The sequence below is a fragment of the Eurytemora carolleeae genome, unplaced genomic scaffold (genome assembly GCF_000591075.1).
Source record: "Eurytemora carolleeae unplaced genomic scaffold, Eaff_2.0 scaffold1020, whole genome shotgun sequence".
In the NCBI taxonomy this organism is placed as follows: domain Eukaryota; kingdom Metazoa; phylum Arthropoda; class Copepoda; order Calanoida; family Temoridae; genus Eurytemora; species Eurytemora carolleeae.
The window spans coordinates 50,911-74,056 of record NW_019396927.1 but is presented as its reverse complement, the minus strand read 5'-3'; the positions used below and the strand labels follow the sequence as shown (position 1 = coordinate 74,056).

Genomic DNA, 23,146 nt, shown 5'->3' with positions numbered 1-23,146 from the left:
GAAAATCAGAGAATGACCAATTTCTTTCTGAATGAGATTTAGTATTCACCTCTTTAATTAGATCGACCCTCAAGGAATAGTAATTGTCTCTAAAAAAGTGAATATTTGCAAATTATCTTTTTACATAGCTTGAGTTTTGTTTATAAATTTTGAAATGAGGTTTGGATAATCATTAACTTTGAATTTCAAATCCTCTTAGATCAATCTATGGTTTATCTATGGTTTACCACTTGTCTAAAATCATAACCAAAAAATAAATATTCCTTAGAATCATATTTCATATTTATCAACTAAACCCTAAACCTAACTGAGCTAGTTTAAAACCAGTCTTTGAAATATGAAACATTAAAAACTATATACATGCAATCCTTTTAAATTCCTAGTTATTACCTTCTTCTCTTTTCACTTCATGTTTATCTTGGATAATAATCAACTCTTTAGTATAATATATAGTCGGTCAATTCGGAGGCACAGCTACTTACAGGGTTACCCACAAAGGATGAGATTGTAAAGACGACTTTAACCCCTTTAAATATGACGATCCTAAGATTAGTTTAAGTCTGCTGTCTTTAATATAGTCTTTTAATGGCTTATTCAATGATTTGGCAAAGAGAGACACAAAGTTTACGATTGTAAGGAATCATTAATATTAGGAAATCGACAGTACACTCCTGTATGCCGAGTCTATTAGCTCCTGATCCAATCAGGGTTCAGTCATGTGTTTGGTGTCTATTCTGAACCAATAGAAATAGTATGTCGGTAACATCTATCTCATTATCCAATTAGAGATATGAATCCTTCAATCGGCGCTACCAGTAAATGGAAATATTTACTTCTACTGAAACTATAGTCAGTATAAATTTCGTACAGTCGCAATTCTCATCCTTAGTGGTTAACCCTGTATTTAGGGATACGGTGCAGGAGTATCTTAGCATATTTTATAGGCTCTGCATCTTTTAAAGAAACTGAATACAGACATATCAATGGTCATTGGCATATACCGGGTTGTATGCAACGTTATCGAAAAGAATTGTTTTAAAGAAACTAAATACTTACAGACATATCAATGGTCATTGACAGATACCAGGTTGTATGCAAAGTTATCGAAAAGAATTGTTTTAAACAAACAGAAATGTCTCACTCTGACAACGTAATTATGTACTTTTTTATTTTATAAATTTAAATGTGTAACTTGATCTGATTCAAATTGACATTATACATTGATTTAACTATCAATAACTATCTAGTTTTCCATCTAGTTATCTATCTTTCTATTTATCTATCTTTATCTATCTAATTATTATCTACCAATCTATCTTTCTATCCTTCAACCATATTAAACAGATCTACTAATATGTCTTTATATCTATCTATCTATCTATCTATCTATTAATAAATTTAGTTGTCTTTCTATCGGTCTATCTATCAGCTTCTAACCCTATCATGCGGATCTTTCTATCTGTCTTTTTATTTTGATAGAAAGAATCTATATCTACCCTTCCATTCTTATCTATTTTTCTATTTCTATTTCTCTAACTCTCTATCTATTTGTCTCTATTTAACGATCTATTAATGCATGTTTNCTCCCTTCTCCCCCCTAAATCTTTCTAACTAGGTGAAAAGACCTAATTAGAAGCTATGTGTCTACCATATTAGAGATAAGTTAGAGCCATAATTTCAGTCTAGTTTTTAAAAGAATAATTGAGCATAAACTTTCTTAGGAATATTAAGATATTTTAATGAAAGCTTAAAAATGTTGATGCTCCTCATCACCCCTAATCATCAATGTATCTTTTGTATATAACTAGCTGAAGGGCCCGAATTTGCCCGTGAAAAAAAATTTGAAGAAAAAAAATCGGTCCAGCTGTTCAGCCAACTAAAGGGAACATATATATGAATATCTTGTTTTATTATTAAAATGATATATATATATATATTATATATACATCTATCTATTTATCTATATCTATCTGTCTATTATTGAATTTCATGGTGTGTATTGTCTATTGTAGTATTTTGCATGTAATTGTTTACTTCAACTATACTTACTAACCATCTAACCATCTTACTAATTAGCTAACCATCCTACTAACCATCTAACCATCTTACTAACTATCTAACAATCTTACTAACTATCTCATCATCTTACAAACCATCTAACCATCTTACTAACCATCTTACCATCTTACTAACCATCTTACTAACCATCTAACCAGCATACTAACCATCTAACCAGCGTACTAACCATCTAACCACCTTACTAACCATCTAACCATCTTACTAACTATCTAACTATCTTACTAACTATCTAGCCATCTTACTAACTATCTAACCATCTTACTAACCATCTAACCATCTTACTAACTATCTAACCATCTTACTAACTATCTAACCACCCTACTAACTATCAAACCATCTTACCAACTATCTAACTATCTTACTAACTATCTAACGATATTACTAACTATCAAACCAGCTTCCTAACTATCTAACCATCTTCTAACTATTTAATCTGAGAATACTTTATTGTCCCTCCTGCTTTTGAGCCGATGAGACAAAAGTGGTTTTAAGATCAGGGATTTCTTTATTGTCCCGGCTGACAATTTTTGATTTCCAACGATATTGATGTGATGTTTATGAATCTACCTAAATATTCAAGGGTTGAGTTATGACATTAGAGATTAAGTTTGATTTTTAAACGTATCTCGTAATCTTAGCATCAATCTTAAAATATCCCGCCTTAACCCTTAGATAGGTAACATAAACATTTATACTAAATAGTTAGTAAAAGTAGTTAAAGAAATATTGTTATCTATGAAAATCTTAATTAAATAAATGTATAAATACTAGAAATTAGATCGCTTGGGGCCTCTCATTTATGTCCCCAAAGTAACCTGTCGAACAAAACCATATTGTCAATTTTGCCTTTTAAACCCTGTTCTTTTTAGTATGATAGATCACACTGATCCTCTACTATCCAGACCCAATAAGAGGATAGAAGAGGGGTATGCCAGAACAGATAATCAGATTAATAGACACATATCCAGGTATTTAAAATACTATTCAGTCATAACTGGTGATTAAAAATAACTTGGATCGGTTTCTTACAACTTTTAATTGGGTTTGGGCACGCACCTCTGCCCTTTTAGTTAAAGTAAATTCAACCTATATGAAGCATGAAGTCTGACCGCGTCAACCTTGTTGCACCGGCTAGTCCTGTCCATAGAGCTAGGTACAGTATAAACTGGGACCGGAAAGGTTGACCCGGCTCGGAAATTCAAATGCACTACGGCTGCCCGTGTGGGGCTTTTGAAAGGCCCCACTCAAATACTGTAAACTGTATTCTGCAAAAGTTTGCTCTTATTAACTAACACAAAATTTGTATTCTAAAAGAGAAAATATAAGGGGAAAAAAAACATCGTAATTACTGATTAGTTTGGGTTTCCCATATAGGCTCAAAATTTGTATTCTAAAAGAGAAAATATAAGGGGGAAAAAAATCGTAATTACTGATTAGTTTGGGTTTCCATATAGGCTCAAAATTTGACTTTGTGTAAGGAAAACAAATGTTAAGGATTAAAAATTTAAAAATTGTAAAAACTTCTCAAATTTTTCGAAACCTTTTCAACCTTTAAATATTTAAAAACCAACCTAGTTATTGCCTTTCACTAGTCACAACCAATGAACAGTGGACGTGGACTGAAAGTCCCGAAAGTTTTGATAATTCTTAGAATTTTGTAAATTGTATCTCTAAAATCGTGATATATGTTTATCAGTTATAACCTTAGAACAAAATTTAGTTACAGTTATACATATTGGGAATTAGCAATCTGTTACGGTATAATTCAAAATGTTAAGTTCACACTCAAATATTGTAAGTTTGATTTCAAAACCAGGGACTTCAACGAAGAGACTTCAAAAGGCGAATCATGAAAAAATTGCCCCTATTATACACTTCGATTAATCGTCTCTTCGATTAATATAAATTGTATCCAGATTATATCTAGATATACAGGTATCTATATATTTATATGATTAATTACATAATTGAATTATTAGATGAATAGATTCTAGGATAAACTGATTATTTAATGGATAAATAAATTATGGAATTATCAGTGCCTGATAAATCATTTCATACCACTCTGTCTTTCTGTTCGTCTATCTGTCTATCTATCTACCTGTCTATCTGTCTATCTATCTACCTGTCTATCTGTCTATCTATCTACCTGTTTATCTGTCTATCTATCTACCTGTTTATCTGTCTATCTATCTACCTGTCTATCTGTCTATCTATCTATCTATCACTTGTCTGTCTGTATATCTGTCCATCTGTTTATCTGTTTATTTTTTTATTAATTTTTCTATCTGCTTTTTATCTATCTATCTATCAATCCACCTGCATATCTATCTATCTTCTTACCATCAGATGTTTTAATCTGCCAATCTATTCAGAATTCAAACCTGCTTTTTCCTTCATCTCGTTAACCGTCTATATCTTTGTTTGTCAATTTGTCTATCTTTGTCTAACCGTGTCTCTTTCTATCTATTTGTCTTTTTATCAGACTTTTTGTTTTCTTAAATCTGTCTTTCTTTATATCTCTGTCTATTTGGCTATCTGTCTATCTGTCTATCTATCTGTCTGTCTTTCTATTTGTCTTTGTATCTGTATATGCCTATCTAGCCATCTGGTTTTATGTCTGTCTGTCAATATCTGTCTATATGTTTCTTTGTCAATCTGTATATCTATCTATCTATCTCTCTCTCTCTCTATCTATCTATCTATCTATCTATATTTCTAGCTGTCTATCTATCTATATTTCTATCTGTCTATCTATCTATCTGTCTATCTGTCTATCTGTCTATCAGTCTATCTGTCTATCTTTCTATCTATCTATCTGTCTTTCTGTCTAACTGTTTATCTGTCTATCATACTATCTGTCTATCTGTCTATCTGTCTATCTGTCTATCTATCTATCTATCTATCTATCTATCTATCTATCTATTGATGAAAGCATTAAAAATGGTCAAGAATTGGCCTGTGTCTATGTTTTTGATGTCTAGAATACCAAGAATTCACACTAATTATTGAGAACAATTAGTTACTTCAAGAATTTCATCATAAACCTGTTCTTAAAATTAATTTTCATTGAAAACCTTTATCAAACGACAATTCAAGCCTTAGTTTGAAATTTGACTTTACATTTCAGCTTATACAAGCATGCCTTAAAGGAACGATGAATATTTTTGGAGCAATCAAGACATGTTACACCTTTAAATATTTAACCCTATATGGATATCTAAAACTTATTCTTAGATATATATGCTTGTAAATATAGACCTTGGTCTAATCAAGACCTAAAAAGGGGTTTTCCTTATATCCATGATTGTTCTTTTATTTAGAAGCTAGGGTTCCTCTTATCCAGGATATATCAGGAACTAAGGTTCCTCTTATCCAGGATATATCAGGAACTAGGGTTCCTCTTATCCAGGATATATCATAGGAACTAGGGTTCCTCTTATCCAGGATATACTAGGAACTAGGGTTCCTCTTATCCAGGATATATCAGGAACTAAGGTTCCTCTTACCCAGGATATATAAGGAACTAGGGTTCCTCTTATCCAGGATATATTAGGAACTAGGGTTCCTCTTATCCAGGATATACTAGGAACTAGGGTTCCTCTTATCCAGGATATATAAGGAACTAAGGTTCCTCTTATCCAGGATATATCAGGAACTAGGGTTCCTCTTATCCAGGATATATCAGGAACTAAGGTTCTTCTTATCCAGGATATATCAGGAACTAAGGTTCCTCTTATCCAGGATATATAAGGAACTAAGGTTCCTCTTATCCAAGATATATCAGGAACTAAGGTTCCTCTTATCCCAGGAAATGTTAGGAACTAAGGTTCCACTTATCCAGGATATATCAGGAACTAAGGTTCCTCTTATCCCAGAATATGTCAGGAACTAAGGTTCCTATTATCTAGGATATATTAGGAACTAAGGTTCCTCTTATCCCAGGATATGTCAGGAACTAAGGTTCCTCTTATCCAGGATATATCAGGAACTAAGGTTCCTCTTATCCCAGGATATGTCAGGAACTAAGGTTCCTCTTATCCATGATATATTAGGAACTAAGGTTCCTGTTATCCAGGATATATCAGGAACTAAGGTTCCTCTTATCCAGGATATATCAGGAACTAAGGGTTCCTCTTATCCAGGATATCAGGAAATAAGGTTCCTCTTATCCAGGATATATCAGGAACTAAGGTTCCTCTTACCCAGGATATATAAGGAACTAGGGTTCCTCTTATCCAGGATATATTAGGAACTAGGGTTCCTCTTATCCAGGATATACTAGGAACTAGGGTTCCTCTTATCCAGGATATATAAGGAACTAAGGTTCCTCTTATCCAGGATATATCAGGAACTAAGGTTCCTCTTATCCAGGATATATCAGGAACTAAGGTTCCTCTTATCCAGGATATGTCAGGAACTAGGGTTCCTCTTATCCAGGATATGTAAGGAACTAAGGTTCTTCTTATCCAGGATATATAAGGAACTAAGGTTCCTCTTATCCAGGATATATCAGGAACTAAGGTTCCTCTTATCTAGGATATATCAGAAACTAAGGTTCCTCTTATCCAGGATATATCAGGAACTAAGGTTCCTCTTATCCAGGATATATAAGGAACTAAGGTTCCTCTTATCCAGGATATATCAGGAACTAAGGTTCCTCTTATCCCAGGATATATCAGGAACTAAGGTTCCTCTTATCCCAGGATATGACAGGAACTAAGGTTCCTCTTATAAAGGATATATTAGGAACTAAGGTTCCTCTTATCCCGGGAAATGTCAGGAACTAAGGTTCCTCTTATCCCAGGATATGTCAGGAACTAAGGTTCCTCTTATCCCAGGATATGTCAGGAACTAAGGTTCCTCTTATCCAGGATATATCAGAAACTAAGGTTCCTCTTATCCAGGATATATCAGGAACTAAGGTTCTTCTTATCCAGGATATATCAGGAACTAAGGTTCCTCTTATCCAGGATATATTCGGATGTGAAGGTGAAGAAAACGTAAAGAATGGTAATATGTCGGATTTACAGGAAGTGTCGCCTGAACCTCATCTTTCTAATCACAGGGACATCATGTCAAGGAAAGATGTAATTTTAATAATTATCGGAAGTTTACACAAAGCAATAATGCATTTACGTGGCTTAAGCAAGACTCAACGAATCCTGTGAATCCCAGACTAAACTATATATTTGAGAAAATGTAGAAAAGCATCTCTTTTTTTTACCTTATTGTGGTTTGGTCCGCCATCTTAAATTTAAGCTGTTATCATTATACTTATTATTTTTCATCATCATTATTTTTATGATTATTATTATTATCATGATTATTATTATAATAAGTAAGTAAGGGGGAGAGAATGGACGGAAAAGAGCCTGGAACTAATGAATCAAAGATTTGAAAATAAATCTAAAATATCTGTCCCCAATATTCTGTAATAAATGGATAAACGGTCGGAAATAAGACCTAATTAATGCCTGGAGGTTATAATCAGGATAAATATTTTTCCTGCTCTAACCATTTCAATCCGCCGCGAGGTAGAGATATCTTTTTTAAATTAGATTTTTGTTTCAGATTTCCTGAGGTTGATGATGCAAGGTCAGCTCAGCCTCTAGAATACAGATTGCCAGGTAGAGATCTCCATGTAGAGGCACGTCATCTTCTTGCTCCAGCTGCGCATGACAAACAGAACGGTCACTTGATCAATCGGAACGGTCAGCTGTCCGTGCCACGTTTAGATCACTGTTCTGAATCCGAGATTAGATATCTGGACTCATTAAACGCAGAGTTCAGGAGAACTAGGTTTGATCTGAGTGCGCGCGCTGACAAGGAATCTCCGTGCACGGACACCCTCAGCTCCGGGTATGCTACCACCAGGGTGAGCGTGGTGACCCCGACATGTGATGTGTCGACGTATAGCAAGGAGTCCCCGACCTACCTGGACACCACGCTCGACAGCGGTTATGTTACAAAAGATAGACACCTAGACGAGACGATCGACAGTGATCTCACAGGGAAAAGTGATCAGGGGGGTAGTGAATGTGATCAACCGAGTACAGACAACTATGATCAGTATGATAACACGGATCAATTTAACTCCCCTCTAAGCACAGACTTTGACTCTCCGAATGAGACGAACTTGTTGTCAATAGTGAACGATCACTGTTCTCCGGTGGACTCCGCTCCTGCCGGATGCAATGAACTACTCCGTACTCCGTATGGGAGAAACTCTGAGATTCCTACGCGTGGTGCCGGGAGTACCGGGAGTACCAGACCTGGGAGTGGGTTCACAATATTTGATTGCGAGCAGGGATGTTTTATCAGTGTAGAGGAGTATAATAAACTTTACGGACCCAGTGATAATTGATACAAAAAATAAGGAAATAACAATTTTTATATTTTTACACAAATTAGTAACTAATTATCAAATGTTTCAGTAAAATAAGGCATTTAACACAAGTTGCAACGTATTTTCTGACGCCATCAGATTTAGTTGTTACATGCAACATTTTGTTGAATGCAATCCGTTCAAAAATACAAAATATTTTTCATTTCAACATGTTTTCAATGTAAAATAAAAAACTACGTAACTGTTGATGTAACGCTGTGATGATGTGAGTTAATAAAAAATAATTTTACCACCATGTCGATCGTACAATAACAAAAACATGAATGTCTGCAGGAAAAAGAACCAAAAATGAGATGAGTGAGACCCAATAAAAATAAGAAGTTTCGATGAGAATCAGAGAACTGTGGAATAGGAATAGCAATCCTTCAGTTTATTTGATCTATTTTACAGCATAATTTAAGTCCGAAAGTCGCCTTTATATTCCAGAGTTTTTTAGTTCACATAAATTTAGGTAAAACTCCTCTTTATCACAATTGTTTCATAAATTCTGCCTTTTTTGACTGAAATATAAAAACTATAAATAGGGGACTCACACAAAGGACGCACATTATGGATGAACGATAAGGACGCATATTATGGATGCACAATAAGGACGCATATTATGGTAGGATGCACAATTAGGACGCATATTCAGGATGTACAATAAGGACGCATATTATGGAAGCATAATAAGGACGCATATTCTGAATGTACAATAAGGACCCATATTCAGGATGTACAATAAGGACGCATATTCAGGATCTACAATAAGGACGCATATTCAGGATGTACAATAAGGACGTATAGAATGGATGCATAATAAGGACGCATATTCTGAATGTACAATAAGGACGCATATTCAGGATCTACAATAAAGACGTCTAGTATGAATGCACAATAAGGACGCATATTCAGGATGTGCAATAAGGATGCATATTATGGATGCATAATAAGGACGCATATTGAGAATGCACAATATGGACGCACATTATGGATTAGTTAGCGAGGTAAAATCAAAAGCCAAGGCGTTACGACACTAAAAAGTCGATCCAGTCTTAAAAAATTAATTCAACTTTTCATAGCAGTCTAGATCTATGTGGGTCGAACGTATTAAAACTATTAGAAGAGAGTTAATCAAATACAGGGTATCCCACGAAACATGACAGTTAGTGAATAGTTTTTAATGTCTTCTTCCATATACTGTATTGATATCAAATACTTTTCGCAGTTTAATTATTTTTGAAAATCTTTTACTCAAATACATTATACTTTGAAATAAATTTTTCTATAATATGACTGCTATGTGATATGTTTTATTATTCTCTTTGATATCCATTAACTTAACAAAATATGGATGAAGACATTTTATAAGATTCACCAACTGTCATGTTTCGTGGGACACCCCGTACTTAAAAAAACCACACAAAATACAATGGTCAAAAACGTTAGCAAACAATCCCAAAGAGGAATGTTAACCTAATACACAGGTACTCTGGTCAATATAAATAATGGACTAAACTTTATTTAGAGATATCATTTTACAGAGTAAAGAAACAAAATAATTCTTTTATTTATTTATGTTTAGAAAAACTGTAAAACTTACATTCAGCATAAAACAGCACATTTACATTGGCTTAGATTATACAATGTCAATCTTTCTTATTTTATGAAATTTATTATGTTCTTCAAAGGCCGATTTTTTGGCCGCTAGATGTCTCTCGGAGACCATAGATATTTCAACTTGTTGTTCTGTTAAATCAAATGAGCTAAATTTTAAATATCAAATATTTACCCCCCCCCCCTATCCGGTCAGAAAACCTCTAGTTGTGCCAAAAGTAAAAATTCAGCTGCACGGAAGACAATAAGCAGACAGAGGGGAAAAAGAGCAGAAAGAGAGAGAGAGAGTAACCCATGAATGGAGTTGATGATAACCAGATGGTTTATCAGAAAAATTCTGAATTATTCATCAACATTTATTGATATAACAAAATCAATCAAACCGTAAAATAAGCCAATATACAGATACAGTTCTAATACTGCATTCAGTAATTTTGAAATCAGTCAGTTAGGAATTTAATTAGTTTAGTTTGTCTATATTTATCCAACGACCGTCAAAACGGCTGAACCAATCGGGCCTCATTTTTTTGGCAACTCATTTGAAAAGGTTTATTGCTGGTGGAAATAACAAAAATTGTGCATTCAAAAATTTTTAAAGTTTAAAAATCTATGTCACGAACAAATCTGCGCAAAATTTGAGTTTTACGATAACAGAGAAAAAATGGCGACTGAAAAACAAGAGTTAAACAATAAACTATGTTTCTATTAATTAAATCATGAATTTAAGTTTTAAAAAAACCTCATATGTCTCATAGATACAGAAACCTCAGTCACAAAATAATAATTTATTTAATAATAATAACGTTAAAAATTATCATAATGGTGTTTTGATGTTTCTCATATAAGCCTATAGATACATGGCCGAATCCTACAATATGCCTTTTTTTTAGAAATAAATATTATGTGTCAGTTAAAATATTCTATTTAACAAGAAATTAAACATACATATAAAACACCAAACCACAACAATTTAAAGTAAAGATATAAATGTAGTAATCAAAAAAGCATGGCCGTGTTCAGGAATTTATCCAGGGGGGGAGGGGCTTAAATTATTTTTTCTTTCCAAGGGGGGAGGCCTAGCACCCGTTGCCTGAAAATCCCCTGAACTCAATAGATTTCACTGGTCCAGGGGGGTGGCATAGCCCCCATAGCCCCCCCCCCCCTCTGAATTCGCCTTTGTAAAAAATGGCCTGTGAGTCTGCAAATTTGCAATTACTATAGGTCCAAAAATTATAGATAATTTAATCGACAAGGATTTGCATCATTAGTCTCCAACTGTTGAATAATCCAGTTCATACATATATTAACAGGTTGATGTAGGTCAGGTTTACCACCACCATCACCGTCTTTACAACCACATCCACATGGTATAGGAAGCTTCGTTGGATCGTGCATTACAGAACTCGTTATTCCGACTGCAGTTCATGACAGACCAAATCTTTTAATTTACATCATGAAAGAGTTGTCAATGTGTTGTCGTTAATAAAGCTGAATGTCATAATAATAAAAAAGAAAGAGTTGTTAACGTGTTGTCGTTAATAAAGCTGAATGTCATAATAATAAAAAAGAAAGAGTTGTTAACGTGTTGTCGTTAGTAAAGCTGAATGTCATAATAATAAAAAAGAAAGAGTTGTTAACGTGTTGTCGTTAATAAAGCTGAATGTCATAATAATAAAAAAGAAAGAGTTGTTAACGTGTTGTCGTTAATAAAGCTGAATGTCATAATAATAAAAAAGATAACATTATCTGGCCAGCTCATATTTTCCGAATATCTCCTCCTTAGCGTTTTGATTGTTTGGAATTTGGAAAAAAATGTGAAAAATATGAGCTTTGAGAAGATTTTGATGCACTAAGCATCCAAATTAAACATCAAGACATCAAACAATACAAACGCTGAAGAAATATTCCAAAAATATTAAATATAAAACATATATGCTGAAATACAAAGAAAATTACAAATGTAAAACTGATGATAGTCCTTAAAAACAACATTATTTGGGAACAAAAGATTTTTTTGAAAATGATTTATGCTACAGGAAAATGTATTATGCTACGGGTAAAATGTATTATGCTACAGGAAAATGTATTATGCTACAGGAAAATGTATTATGCTAAAGGAAAATGTATTATGCTACAGGAAAATGTATTATGCTACAGGAAAATGTATTATGCTAAAGGAAAATGGCAAAAGAAATGCAGGACTGGTGATAAAGTGATCGGTCATTCCTTGAACAAACTTGCTGCCCATCTTTATGGCAGAAGGACTTCCGGAGTTTCCAGGACATCCGCTTCCAGTAATCGGCTTTAGGCACAGCATAGAAGAGTTTTCAAAGGATACATTTCTAAATTAATCACTGTGTTTAAACTTTATGTTTTTGCAAGCAAAGTTGGAATCCCAAGCTAGTTAAAAGTAGTAATATCTCTTTTTTGTTTGTTTGTCCGATCATAACTTAGAAACCCCGTAACCGATTTGCCTCAAATTTTAATTAGGGAACTCTGTAGAACCAGGGGAATATGTTTAGCTAGGTTTAAAAGTTCTTAGTTGAAGAAAACTTTGTTTCAAGGCAAAGCTGGGTTCCCAAGCTAGTAGCTTAGAAGTTTGTCAACATTTACCTTATAAGCCCAAAAGTGTTTTTAATTTGGCTGTTTTTGCATTCGTCCTTTGATAACAAGTGTGATTTAGCTTCTTTCAGCTTGTTGGTTGAATAAACTGATAGCATGTTGTGGACTTGCTTTATAAAAATACAAACATTATTAAGGAAATAATCATTTTTAGTATTAAATCAAGTATATTAAAGGAACTCTACAATTTTGAAACCCGATGTCGACGTAGATGTTTTAAACACTTTAAAAAATCCGTTGTAAATATCACAGGTTTACACTATCATGTTGTAAAGACATAGAGATAAGAACATTTAAGTTTGTGGCAAGAGCTCAGTTTCCTTGTGATATATATATATATATATATTTGAATTGCAAATACCCACCTCTATATAGTGAACCAACCAGCTCCAATTTTTGCTGCACTGCGAGCATTTATCTTTTAACACTTTTATCTCTGTATTATTCGGAGCTAAGAGCAATTCCTTAAATATTTTCTCAATATCTTCAAGTATGTACAATTTAATTCTTTCTTTTTCTATAGAATCTGGAATTTTCTTTTCTAATGCAGGTTTTAGAAGATTTGTCATTTCTATAGTCAGAGCATTCTTACTATCATTGCTTATGGAAGGGTTCAAGAAATTCAATTCTTGATCATAAACCTTATCAAAGTTTTGATAAATCTCTTTAAATCTGAAAAACAGTTTTTTCAGAAAATCAGTTTCTTTTTTTTTGAAATTGACCCAGTCGATTGTTGTGTTGTCTTGAAGGGATGCAAATAATTCTATTAGATCCATCTGAGGGTCTGTAATTATTTTGTAATCAGTCAGTAATTTATTAAGGTCTTCATCTTTCCCCCAACCCAGTAGTAGAGCCTCTTCTTCTTCAATTAATGTGTCTTTCTACATTCAACCAATAATTTATCAGAAATTCATAACGCTTCACTGTCATAATGTTGCCAGCTCAGTTTGTTTTGAGATCAGTTTTTACACATTTAAGGTTTTTTTGGGATTTTAAATAGGCTCTACAAGAATCTAAACTGTATTAGAAACAACAGATTTACTTTAAGTTTGATTTTATTACATTATTAAGCTTTGTACGTCCCCTTTTCCGTAATTTTAGCGTATAGCTGTTGCTCTGAAAGTGGCAATTATTCAATTTTTTACAGATATTTCTATTTAAATTGGCGTGATTTTTTTTCGAGCAAAGTTCAAATTTTACCATCCATAAACCTTTCTTAGGGTAAAGTGAGTTGTCAAGAAAAGTTGGGCCCGATGTACGTAAAGTGTGTGACCACTGAGAGCTGGATAGAATTTTGTTTTTTTTATAAGTCGTATTCCTGAGGCAGGCATATTGTTCCAACGTTTTCATTAAATTCTGAAATAACAAAAATGGGAATAATTCATTAAATCGATGAAAATTCAGAACAAAAATTAAATTGCAATAATCAAGACTACAGCGTTGGGGTAAGAGATGTTAACGTTTTAATTTTTCAGAAAAACGATCGTTTCGTTATGAAAACGACGACGAAAAATCGAAAACGAAAAGATTTTTTTAAAACGATCGTTTTTTTAAAAGTTCGTTTTTTTAAATGGTCGTTTTTAAAACGATCGTTTTTCAAAACGCTCGTGTTTCAAAACGATCGTTTTTCAAAACGATCGTTTTTATAAAATTCGTCGTTTTGTTAATGATCGTTAACGACGATCCTTCGTTAACGATCGTCAACGACGACCCTTCGTCAACGATCGTTAACGACAACCCTTCGTTAACGATCGTTAACGATGACCCCTTCGTTAACGATCGTTAACGAAGAGAGGAAACCGACCTGAAGGGCATCAGTACTTATCATTTAGTAGTTTTTAAGAAAATATCAAGGAGTTTTAACTCCCCAACAAGTGTTAAACTTCATGTAAGACGACATTTAATAAAGTTGCATGTAATTTTTTTTCCAAAAACGACCGTTTTGATAAAGTTTGTCGTTTCGTTACGTTCCGGAACGACAACCCTTCGTTAACAATCGTTAACGACTACCCTTCGTTAACGATCGTTAACGACGACCCTTCGTTAACGATCGTCCACATAATTGTCAATAAATTTTTTTTTTAAACCTACGTATAAAAACGGTCGTAAATCGTTTTAATAAAAACTATCGTTTTCAAAAACGGTCGCTATTTGTTTTCTGAAAGTTCAAAACGAGTGGGTCGTTTTTAAAAACGATCGTTTTTTTCCGAAAACGAAACGATCGTTTTTGAAAACGAAACAAAAAACGATTAACAATCCTAGATGGATCATCAAAAATAATGGACTTACCAATATTTTCTGTTATTAGTACAGCAATGTCATAATCGACATTCCAATCTTTAAATCCGTTGATATACTTAGGGTGAATAATCTGTTTCTTTATCTTCAATCTTTGGCCTTCCATAATTTCAGAAATCAAATCTAAAAATTTATGATGAGTGTTTTAAACTGTAAATTGACTTTGTTGGCAAAAAAGGTTTTCACTCTCGCAGAAAAAAAAGAAATTAAGCCCTTTAAGAACGGTGATTTCATAGATTAATTAAAATAACAGATAGGACACTAGTTGTCATCTTTTCAAGATTTATAAGCATTTAATTCACAATCACCCTGAGGCAGAAGCCCAAAGGAGTTACGAGTAGTCGGTGTAGACCAGACTCTCTTTCTGTCTTGTAATTCTAAGACCTTTTTTAACTTATGATTGAAATAATATTTTCATTTAAATTTTATTCTATAAGCACTTAGCGGGTATTAGCTGTGAGATGAAGAAAAACGGTCCGTCCTAGTATTCGATTTTTNCCCCTATTAATTTTGTACATGACCAATATTCAATATTTATCATCAAAATTATTATTTATTTTGTATTCTTTAAGGGTTAGGTTAGGTTAAGACAATTTCTGGGGCGAGCGCTGTGGCTAGAACAGGATAGGGGGCCGAGCGCTGCGGCTAGGACAGACTAGGTGCTGGGAGCTGCGACCATATGACCAATTTTATCAATGTGATTCAAATGAGATCCATGTACAAAATTGATGGGGGGGGGGGGGACGGGTGAGGGCCAAAAATCTAATACTAGGAATTACCGATGAAAACTTTTTAAAATATTAATCAGCTATAAATATGGCATGTGTGATTCACCAGGGTACCCATTAAACCTTTGTCTGAGATAAAGGATGAATAAAACAACAATTTGATTTTTTCTTCAATTTTGGCATTCTTACTCGAAAAAAAGGTTAAAAGGACATCGATGTGATTCGAAAATGCCACTTTAAATCTTTAAACAGAGTGAGAGTTACTTTAAACAAATATGGTCATGATTGCTCTTTTGTATGGGGTTATGAATAAAAATATGAACAGATTTTGAAAAGAGAGTCCTTGACTGATAATGTCATTTTTTCATTTCTTCTAATCATGTATATGTTTATATAAAAATTTAGTAAGAGAAGAATCAAGATATAGTTATTTACCATTGATCCCAACAACAGCAGTAAAATTATTTGGAGGATTTGTATTAATTCCTATACAGTGAGCAGCAGTCAGTAAAGCTCTTGAAGATATTATTGAAGCTGTACAAAAATGCCTGAAAAAAATAAACAAAAGTGTCATTGTTTTAATCCCCGCAAAACCATCTCTGTGCCTCTTGCTACGTCTTGGAGCCTCTGCAATTCTGTCTCCACGCCCCGCATTTTGATCTCCACTTGCTGTATTTTTGTTCACCTTTTATGGCTTATCCAACCAAAAATCTAAATATATCTATTCATAGAATAGAATCCACAATAGTTTAAAGAATCGCTTAATCCCCAAATTTCAAATATAATTTGTTCAATTAATTATAACTTGTTTTTGGTGAAAAGTTTACACAGAGTATATGATAAAAGCACAAATCAAGTGTTTTAAAACTATTTTGGTTTTGTGATTTGGTCGCATATTCGTACATAATACATTTATAAATAATATTAAATTTTTCTATCTTTTCATATATCTGCAACAGTAGTTCACAAGTTGAGGAATTTTTGAAATGTAGAAAACAAAACTTGAAAATTTAATCTCAATAACAATAGACTTTTTATCGCAAATTGTTTTTGTATAAAAAAACTAATTCATCGTGTTTGGATTATTTGAAAGTTTATGTGGTATGTAAAAGCAAAATATTTGTTATTGGAGAAGAAAATGCGGGGCGTGGAAACAAAATGTTGGAGGCTTGGAGACGTAGGGAGAGACTTGGAAACGTTTTCGCGGGGCTTGGAGATAATTCTGCACATTAGAAGGCTCCGGAGGTCGTTGCAAGTTCTTCTTTTAATTATGTTTAATTGACCTTAAAACGTGTATTAGTTGAATTAAAATCTTATTATTAAACATTAAAGCGTAAAAATTGTTGTTTGTTAGGTGAATAATATGTACTTTAAATGATTTATCTGAGCCCAACATGTTTTAGAGCAGAAATGGGTGAAGTACGGTACGCTCGCGTTTGAAGTACGGCACCATTACAACAAAATGGGGGTCGACTTAATTTCAGTTAATTTGAATATTCTCCACTATGTGGTAACTAGTTTAAATTCTAATGTTATTTTACCAACCTGCCATTGGATTGTAAAGAGGCCACCCAGGGATATCTAAAATAATAATAATATAATTTTAATCTATTCCTAACTATATATATATGAATATATTTAAAGGGATAATATATCTGGCTATTAGGAAGTTCAGTGTATATTTATTTACAGTACACATATTCTGAAGGTAGTACATTACTTCATTTTCTTTAAAACTGGAAAAAAAGTCACTTCTTGAGGCAGATGGGTCATTTCCCAATTGGTCGGAGACTCTTTCTAGAGCTGTGTGGAGAGATAAGCATCTCAAAGAATTGGAGGTCATTTATTGGAATGAAAAAAAGTATTTTTTTTACTTTTTTCTTGACATTTCTTGACATGGCATCTTTTTTTTAAACGTCTCAGTTTACTTAAGGGCACAAAAATGTTGCTAAAAAATCCCTGTCCAACAGTGTTAACCATGAAGGATGAAACTTTAATGACGACCTTAAATTCTTTAAGAAACAACGATTTGAAGATTAAAAGAGTTTCTGTCTTAAATGCAAGTCATTAGATTGAAACATTAAAGATTTTGCAAGGAATGATAGAATAAATTTTACAATTGCAGAAAGACAATGAGTTTAAAAAATGAATAAACTTTATACAGTCGTCTCTGAATTCCCTATTCTTTTTGGGTACCCCTGTACCTGTGAGATGATGTAAACTCTCCTCCTTGGATTCTGTTTGTTACCAGGGGGGGAGGGTTCTCCCTTCCACACTCATTATCACAGCTTTCTTAACAAAATCTTAAATATCCCTTAAATAATAATTCTGAAGGGTTAGACCGGCTATGTAAGGTAGTTAAACTAAGTATGCAGTGTTGTGGACAAATTCTTCAGTATTCATTTGAGACATATGAAAATTTTCCACGATGTATAATTTGAGTGCATAGTCAAAGTTCAAAATCATGAATTTGGGTAGATACGTTTTTAGAATCGGTTTTTTAAAATTATTAAATCACGACGACGAAAAATAAGGTAAAAATTATACAGTAAACTAATTAGATGGTTAGGAACATATTTCACAAAAGAAATTTGTCAATAAATCAATGCTAGAATCTATTATATCATTTTCATCATTATATTGAATTTCTTATTTTCTATGAATTTATTCGCAGATTTCAATAATAATTCCAGAAAATCTGCAGAAAATCTTTGTGAATAATGAGAAGCTAGAATAATGAGAAAATAGAAACTAATAATTGAACAAGATTACTTATTTTCGATGATAAGATTTTTATTTTCTCAATCTGTTCCTCAACAACTACTTAGTTTACTGTAGAATTTTGTTTACATTTTATGTCGTTATATAATAATTTTTTTAAAAATAATTCTGAAAACGTATTCACCCAAAAATACGATTTTGAACGTCGACTTTGCGCTCAAACTCAGGATTTACAGATCTTTAAAAAGTTTTATATGTCTCAAATGAATCCTAAAGAATTTGTCCACAATACTGCATACTCAGTTCAACTACCTTACATAGCCGGTCTGTCCCTTTAACATTTATGTAGCTCTTCTTAAATGATGTTCATGTATGCTGACTGTTCATAATTAAAACCATCAGTTTGGTCTTAGAAGTGTAATGGTCATTCTTTCACAGTAAGGTCTTCATAAGACGGCATTTTATATAAATGATTCTCTGACACTGGTTTAATCATGGAAGTTATGCTAAATTGTTGCCAATTTTAGAATAATAAAATGATACAAATGAATGGTCTATTTTGACGGAGTATAGTTCTGATGGTACATCGCAATATTACTATGTTGAGTAGTAGTATTGTTGCCATGGATTGTAGCTCTGGAAGGATTATTTGGATTGAACTGAATGGGAATGGCTCTACTCTGTGCAGAGCTAATAGTCAGAATGAATCCTATCTTACTTACACTACGATGCCTGGTTAAATTTAAATCAGTGCACTCTTTATAGGGTCACTTGAAATCACGTTTACAGTCCCTTTAAACTACTGATGTTTACAGTCCTTTTAAACTACTGATGTTTACAGTCCCTTTAAACTACTGATGTTCATAGTCCCTTTAAACTAGTGACGTTAATAGTCCCTTTAAACTACTGATGTTTACAGTCCCTTTAAACTAGTGATGTTTACAGTTCCTTTAAACTACTAATGTTTATAGTCCCTTTAAACTACTGATGTTTATAGTCCCTTTAAACTAGTGACGTTAATAGTCCCTTTAAACTAGTGATGTTTACAGTTCCTTTAAACTACTAATGTTTATAGTCCCTTTAAACTACTGATGTTTATAGTCCCTTTAAACTACCGATGTTTATAGTCCCTTTAAACTACTGATGTTTACAGTCCCTTTAAACTACTGATGTTTATAGTCCCTTTAAACTAATGATGTTTACAGTCCCTTTAAACTAGTGATGTTTACAGTCCCTTTAAACTACTGATGTTTAAAGTTCCTTTAAGCTAGTGATGTTTATAGTCCCTTTAAACTACTGATGTTTACAGTCCCTTTAAACTACTGATGTTTATAGTCCCTTTAAACTACTGATGTTTACAGTCCCTTTAAACTACTGATGTTTATAGTCCATTTAAACTTCTGACGTTTACAGTCCCTTTAAACTACTGATGTTTACAGTTCCTTTAAACTACTGATGTTTACAGTTCCTTTAAACTACTGATGTTTACAGTTCCTTTAAACTACTGATGTTTACAGTTCCTTTAAACTACTGATGTTTACAGTCCCTTTAAACTTAAACATAAAGTCATCAAGCAGTACATAAAGTCATCAAGCAGTACATAAAGTCATCAAGCAGTACATAAAGTCATCAAGCAGTACATAAAGTCATCAAGCAGTACATAAAGTCATCAAGTAGTACATTTAGTCATCAAGCAGTACATAAAGTCATCAAGCAGTAAATAAAGTCATCAAGCAGTACATAAAGTCATCAAGCAGTACATAAAGTATCAAGCAGTACATAAAGTCATCAAACAGTGCATAAACCGCTAGACCATTACATGATTAAGAAAGGATCAACCAGGTAAAAGAAATATAAAAAGAGATTTTTTAAGAAGTTGTAAATCGATGCGTGGAGACTTTGATTTAAAAGTTACCAAGGAATTGCGATAAAAATCCATAAAAAAAATTTTAATTCATAACTTAGGGATTTTTTATTTTACACTAAAAAGGTTTTAGTTTTTACTTGGCAGAATCTGACATTGAACTTTCGTTAATTTTCTTGGTTTTGGATTTTTAGCCAAACAATGCAGGCCTCCCTTATCATCTTGCATCATCTGGGAATCCTGAAAAAAGTTGAAAATACTGAAAAAAATGTTGCTTAAAATAGTTGTTTTTCTAGTTTTTTTTTTAGAAAAGGAATTTGTTTTTAAGTATAATGGAAAAACTAGACGGAATTTATTTATATCCAATAGCAATCCTAATTTTGAGTTATTGCAATTTATTGATAGCATTCTTTTAATTATAAAGGTTTCTTTGTTCATCTATTTTTTTCTTCTTCTTCTGTGGGACTTCTTTTATTTTATTGATAGAATTCTTAAACATTCCTTTTGATACCTTTTTTAACCCAAATATACCTGGCTTACTGAAATAAAGTTTAGTTGAAGGGACTGCAGAGGTAATTTTAAGTAACCCCACATTTATAGAATGGTATTTTATTTTGGGACTTTTGTTGCATTGGGCGTTTTGCAACATTGGGCGTTTTGTTGCATTGGGCGTTTTGTTGCATTGGGCGTTTTGTTGCATTGGGCGTTTTGTTGCATAGGGCGTTTTGTTGCATTGGGCGTTTTGTTGCATTGGGCGTTTTGTTGCATTGGGCGTTTTGTTGCATAGGGCGTTTTGTTACATAGGGCGTTTTGTTGCATTGGGCGTTTTGTTGCATAGGGCGTTTTGTTATTGGGCGTTTTGTACCCGCTCTGTTCGATTCAGAAAGATAACCTTTAAATCTTAATTCAAGCAAGAATGAGGTAGATATATTTGATCTGAAATTGATGTAAATTGGGACACAAAGTTACAGTGTACACTGCACCGAACAGGACATACCACTCTAATACTGGAGGTTCATTGGAAATTACGTATGCAGTCCCTTTAAAAACCTGTTTACAACCCAGGGATATTGGAGGGGATCCTGGGATAACACTGAACTGTTTCCCCCCCTGAGCTATAACTCTGTGGCTAGGACAGGTCCCAGCTGATCCATATATTCTCTGAAGGAAAGAACACAATAGTATCAGAAGGAGTCTCATTACTCCTTTGTTCACTTTCAGACTGAAATTAAATTCAAGGAATAGGAAAATGATCAATGAGTATGAGTAGGGATTGTTAAATTTAGTTTCTGAAAATGCCAAAATGTGTAAAAGGAATCAAACTTTAGCCACAAACTCTAATTTTATAATCTTACTAGCTTTCAATTGTCAATGTTGGAAATATTAAAGGTTTCCACCTTTAGGCTGCAAACATATAGAGATGATAGATTTTGGTCGCTTGCTCATGAAATACGAATCTCTGACTGTAAACAAACTCGAAGTAATAAGCAATATACTTGGTTCGTTTTTCTAGAATTTTTAAAGATTTTGAACTTGAAATTTGTCCCAAAAATATTTTAATTTTTGTTAAATTTTGAAAATCCACAAAAAAAAATAATATTAAAATAAAAGCTGGACTGGTTTATCAAAATACAAAAGTATGCAAAATTTTATCTTGCAAGAAGGTAAAGGGAAATTATTTTTTGCATATATCTTCTTTTAGGGTTAGACTTTTGCATGTAAGAAATCAAAATGTTTTGAAAGAAAACTTTTCAAAGTTGATTTTCTCATTTTTTTTACCTTTACAAAGTCCAAAAAGTTTATTGATTAAGAAAAAAACTATTTTCATCACTACATTCACTACACACCCTAATGTCCAAAAGTTCTGCTATTAAAGCTTTATTTACATTTTTCTGTTTTACATTGGCTTCCTCTATGTGCATATGAATGGATACTTGAAAAAAAGGTTTGTGAGAGAAGTGCATTATAAAACAATGCAATTCTGCAGAACAGAAGAAAATAAAATACTGGTGAGAGAATGCACCATTAGTTTAACTAATTAGATATCTATCACAATATCTATAGTTTTAAACAAACAATAGTTTCAGGTCTATTATTTATTGAATGCAGTTTTGAAATTTAAAATGAGACTTATTCTTTCGGCTTAAAAAACAAAAAATGAAGAATCCTTTTGGAATAGAGTGTCCCAGAAAACATGAGAATTAAGAAAGGACTTATGATAATTTTTCCTTTTTTCCTTGGAGTATAAAAAGTTATTAATTTTTGAAGATATTTCTCAATGAAATTTATTTTTGTTTCTCTGAAAAGGGACGGAGATATCTATAGACAAACTTAATAATTTTTAAATTGTAAAAATTACAGACCACATTTGGATTAATTATTTTTAAGTTGTAAAAATTACAGACCACATTTGGATGTTCCAAGAACAAGCTTCACACAAAATAAAGTTTTAAATGTGTTACAGTAACTTTTAAAAAAAATGAAGACGATTCGAAATTCGTCTCTTAATTCTCATTTTAATTGGAATACCCTGTAGACAGAAACTCCGCGAGCAGAATAAAAAATGTACCTTTTCTTAGAATACCGTACACTGCTGTTATTATAAGGATGAATAATTGAATATATTAAACATATAAAATGATCTGTATAAGGTGTATTGTATGTATTGTGAATGATATAAAGTTATTGTATATTGTGTAATCAATCAATATTTCTTTCAAATTCAACTGTTTTAGTGCTATGTTTATGTGATAGAATAATTTATCCTCAAAAACCAGGGGTGGAGGGTTTTTTTCCTGAACGATCTTTTAAATATTCATAACATCAAAC

The 23,146-nt window shown here is 32.8% G+C and overlaps 2 protein-coding genes across 2 annotated transcripts in view; one reads left to right on the top strand and one right to left on the bottom strand.

The window, feature by feature from the left end:
* LOC111710205 (uncharacterized) overlaps positions 1-8,717 on the top strand; it is a 44,685-nt gene extending 35,968 nt beyond the window's left edge. Inside the window, exons 12-13 of the mRNA XM_023484267.1 lie at positions 2,949-3,047; positions 7,654-8,717. Of these exons, the coding sequence (XP_023340035.1) occupies positions 2,949-3,047; positions 7,654-8,446 (892 nt within the window). The 3' untranslated portion in view covers positions 8,447-8,717. The remainder of the gene's footprint in view (positions 1-2,948; positions 3,048-7,653) is intronic.
* A 2,137-nt stretch (positions 8,718-10,854) lies between these two features.
* Positions 10,855-21,543, bottom strand: LOC111710206 (uncharacterized). The gene is made up of 11 exons (XM_023484268.1): positions 21,368-21,543; positions 20,458-20,557; positions 17,937-18,024; positions 17,278-17,313; positions 16,168-16,280; positions 14,996-15,127; positions 14,025-14,062; positions 13,072-13,587; positions 12,698-12,816; positions 12,311-12,426; positions 10,855-11,499 (listed from the first exon to the last, which is right to left on the bottom strand). Exons 1-11 carry the CDS (start codon positions 21,515-21,517, stop codon positions 11,315-11,317), a joined length of 1,593 nt encoding a protein of 530 aa, XP_023340036.1. The 5' UTR covers positions 21,518-21,543; the 3' UTR covers positions 10,855-11,314.
* Between the last annotated feature and the right edge of the window lie 1,603 nt (positions 21,544-23,146).

Excerpts from the sequence above, each read along its gene's own strand:
- LOC111710206 (XM_023484268.1), bottom strand. The coding sequence starts at position 21,517 with ATGAGACTCCTTCTGATACTATTGTGTTCTTTCCTTCAGAGAATATAT. Across the intron at positions 12,817-13,071 it reads GGTTGGTTCACTATATAGAG|CAAGTCCACAACATGCTATC; the intron begins GTGGGTATTTGC and ends ATTTTTATAAAG. Across the intron at positions 11,500-12,310 it reads GGGCAGCAAGTTTGTTCAAG|TCGGAATAACGAGTTCTGTA; the intron begins GAATGACCGATC and ends CATGAACTGCAG.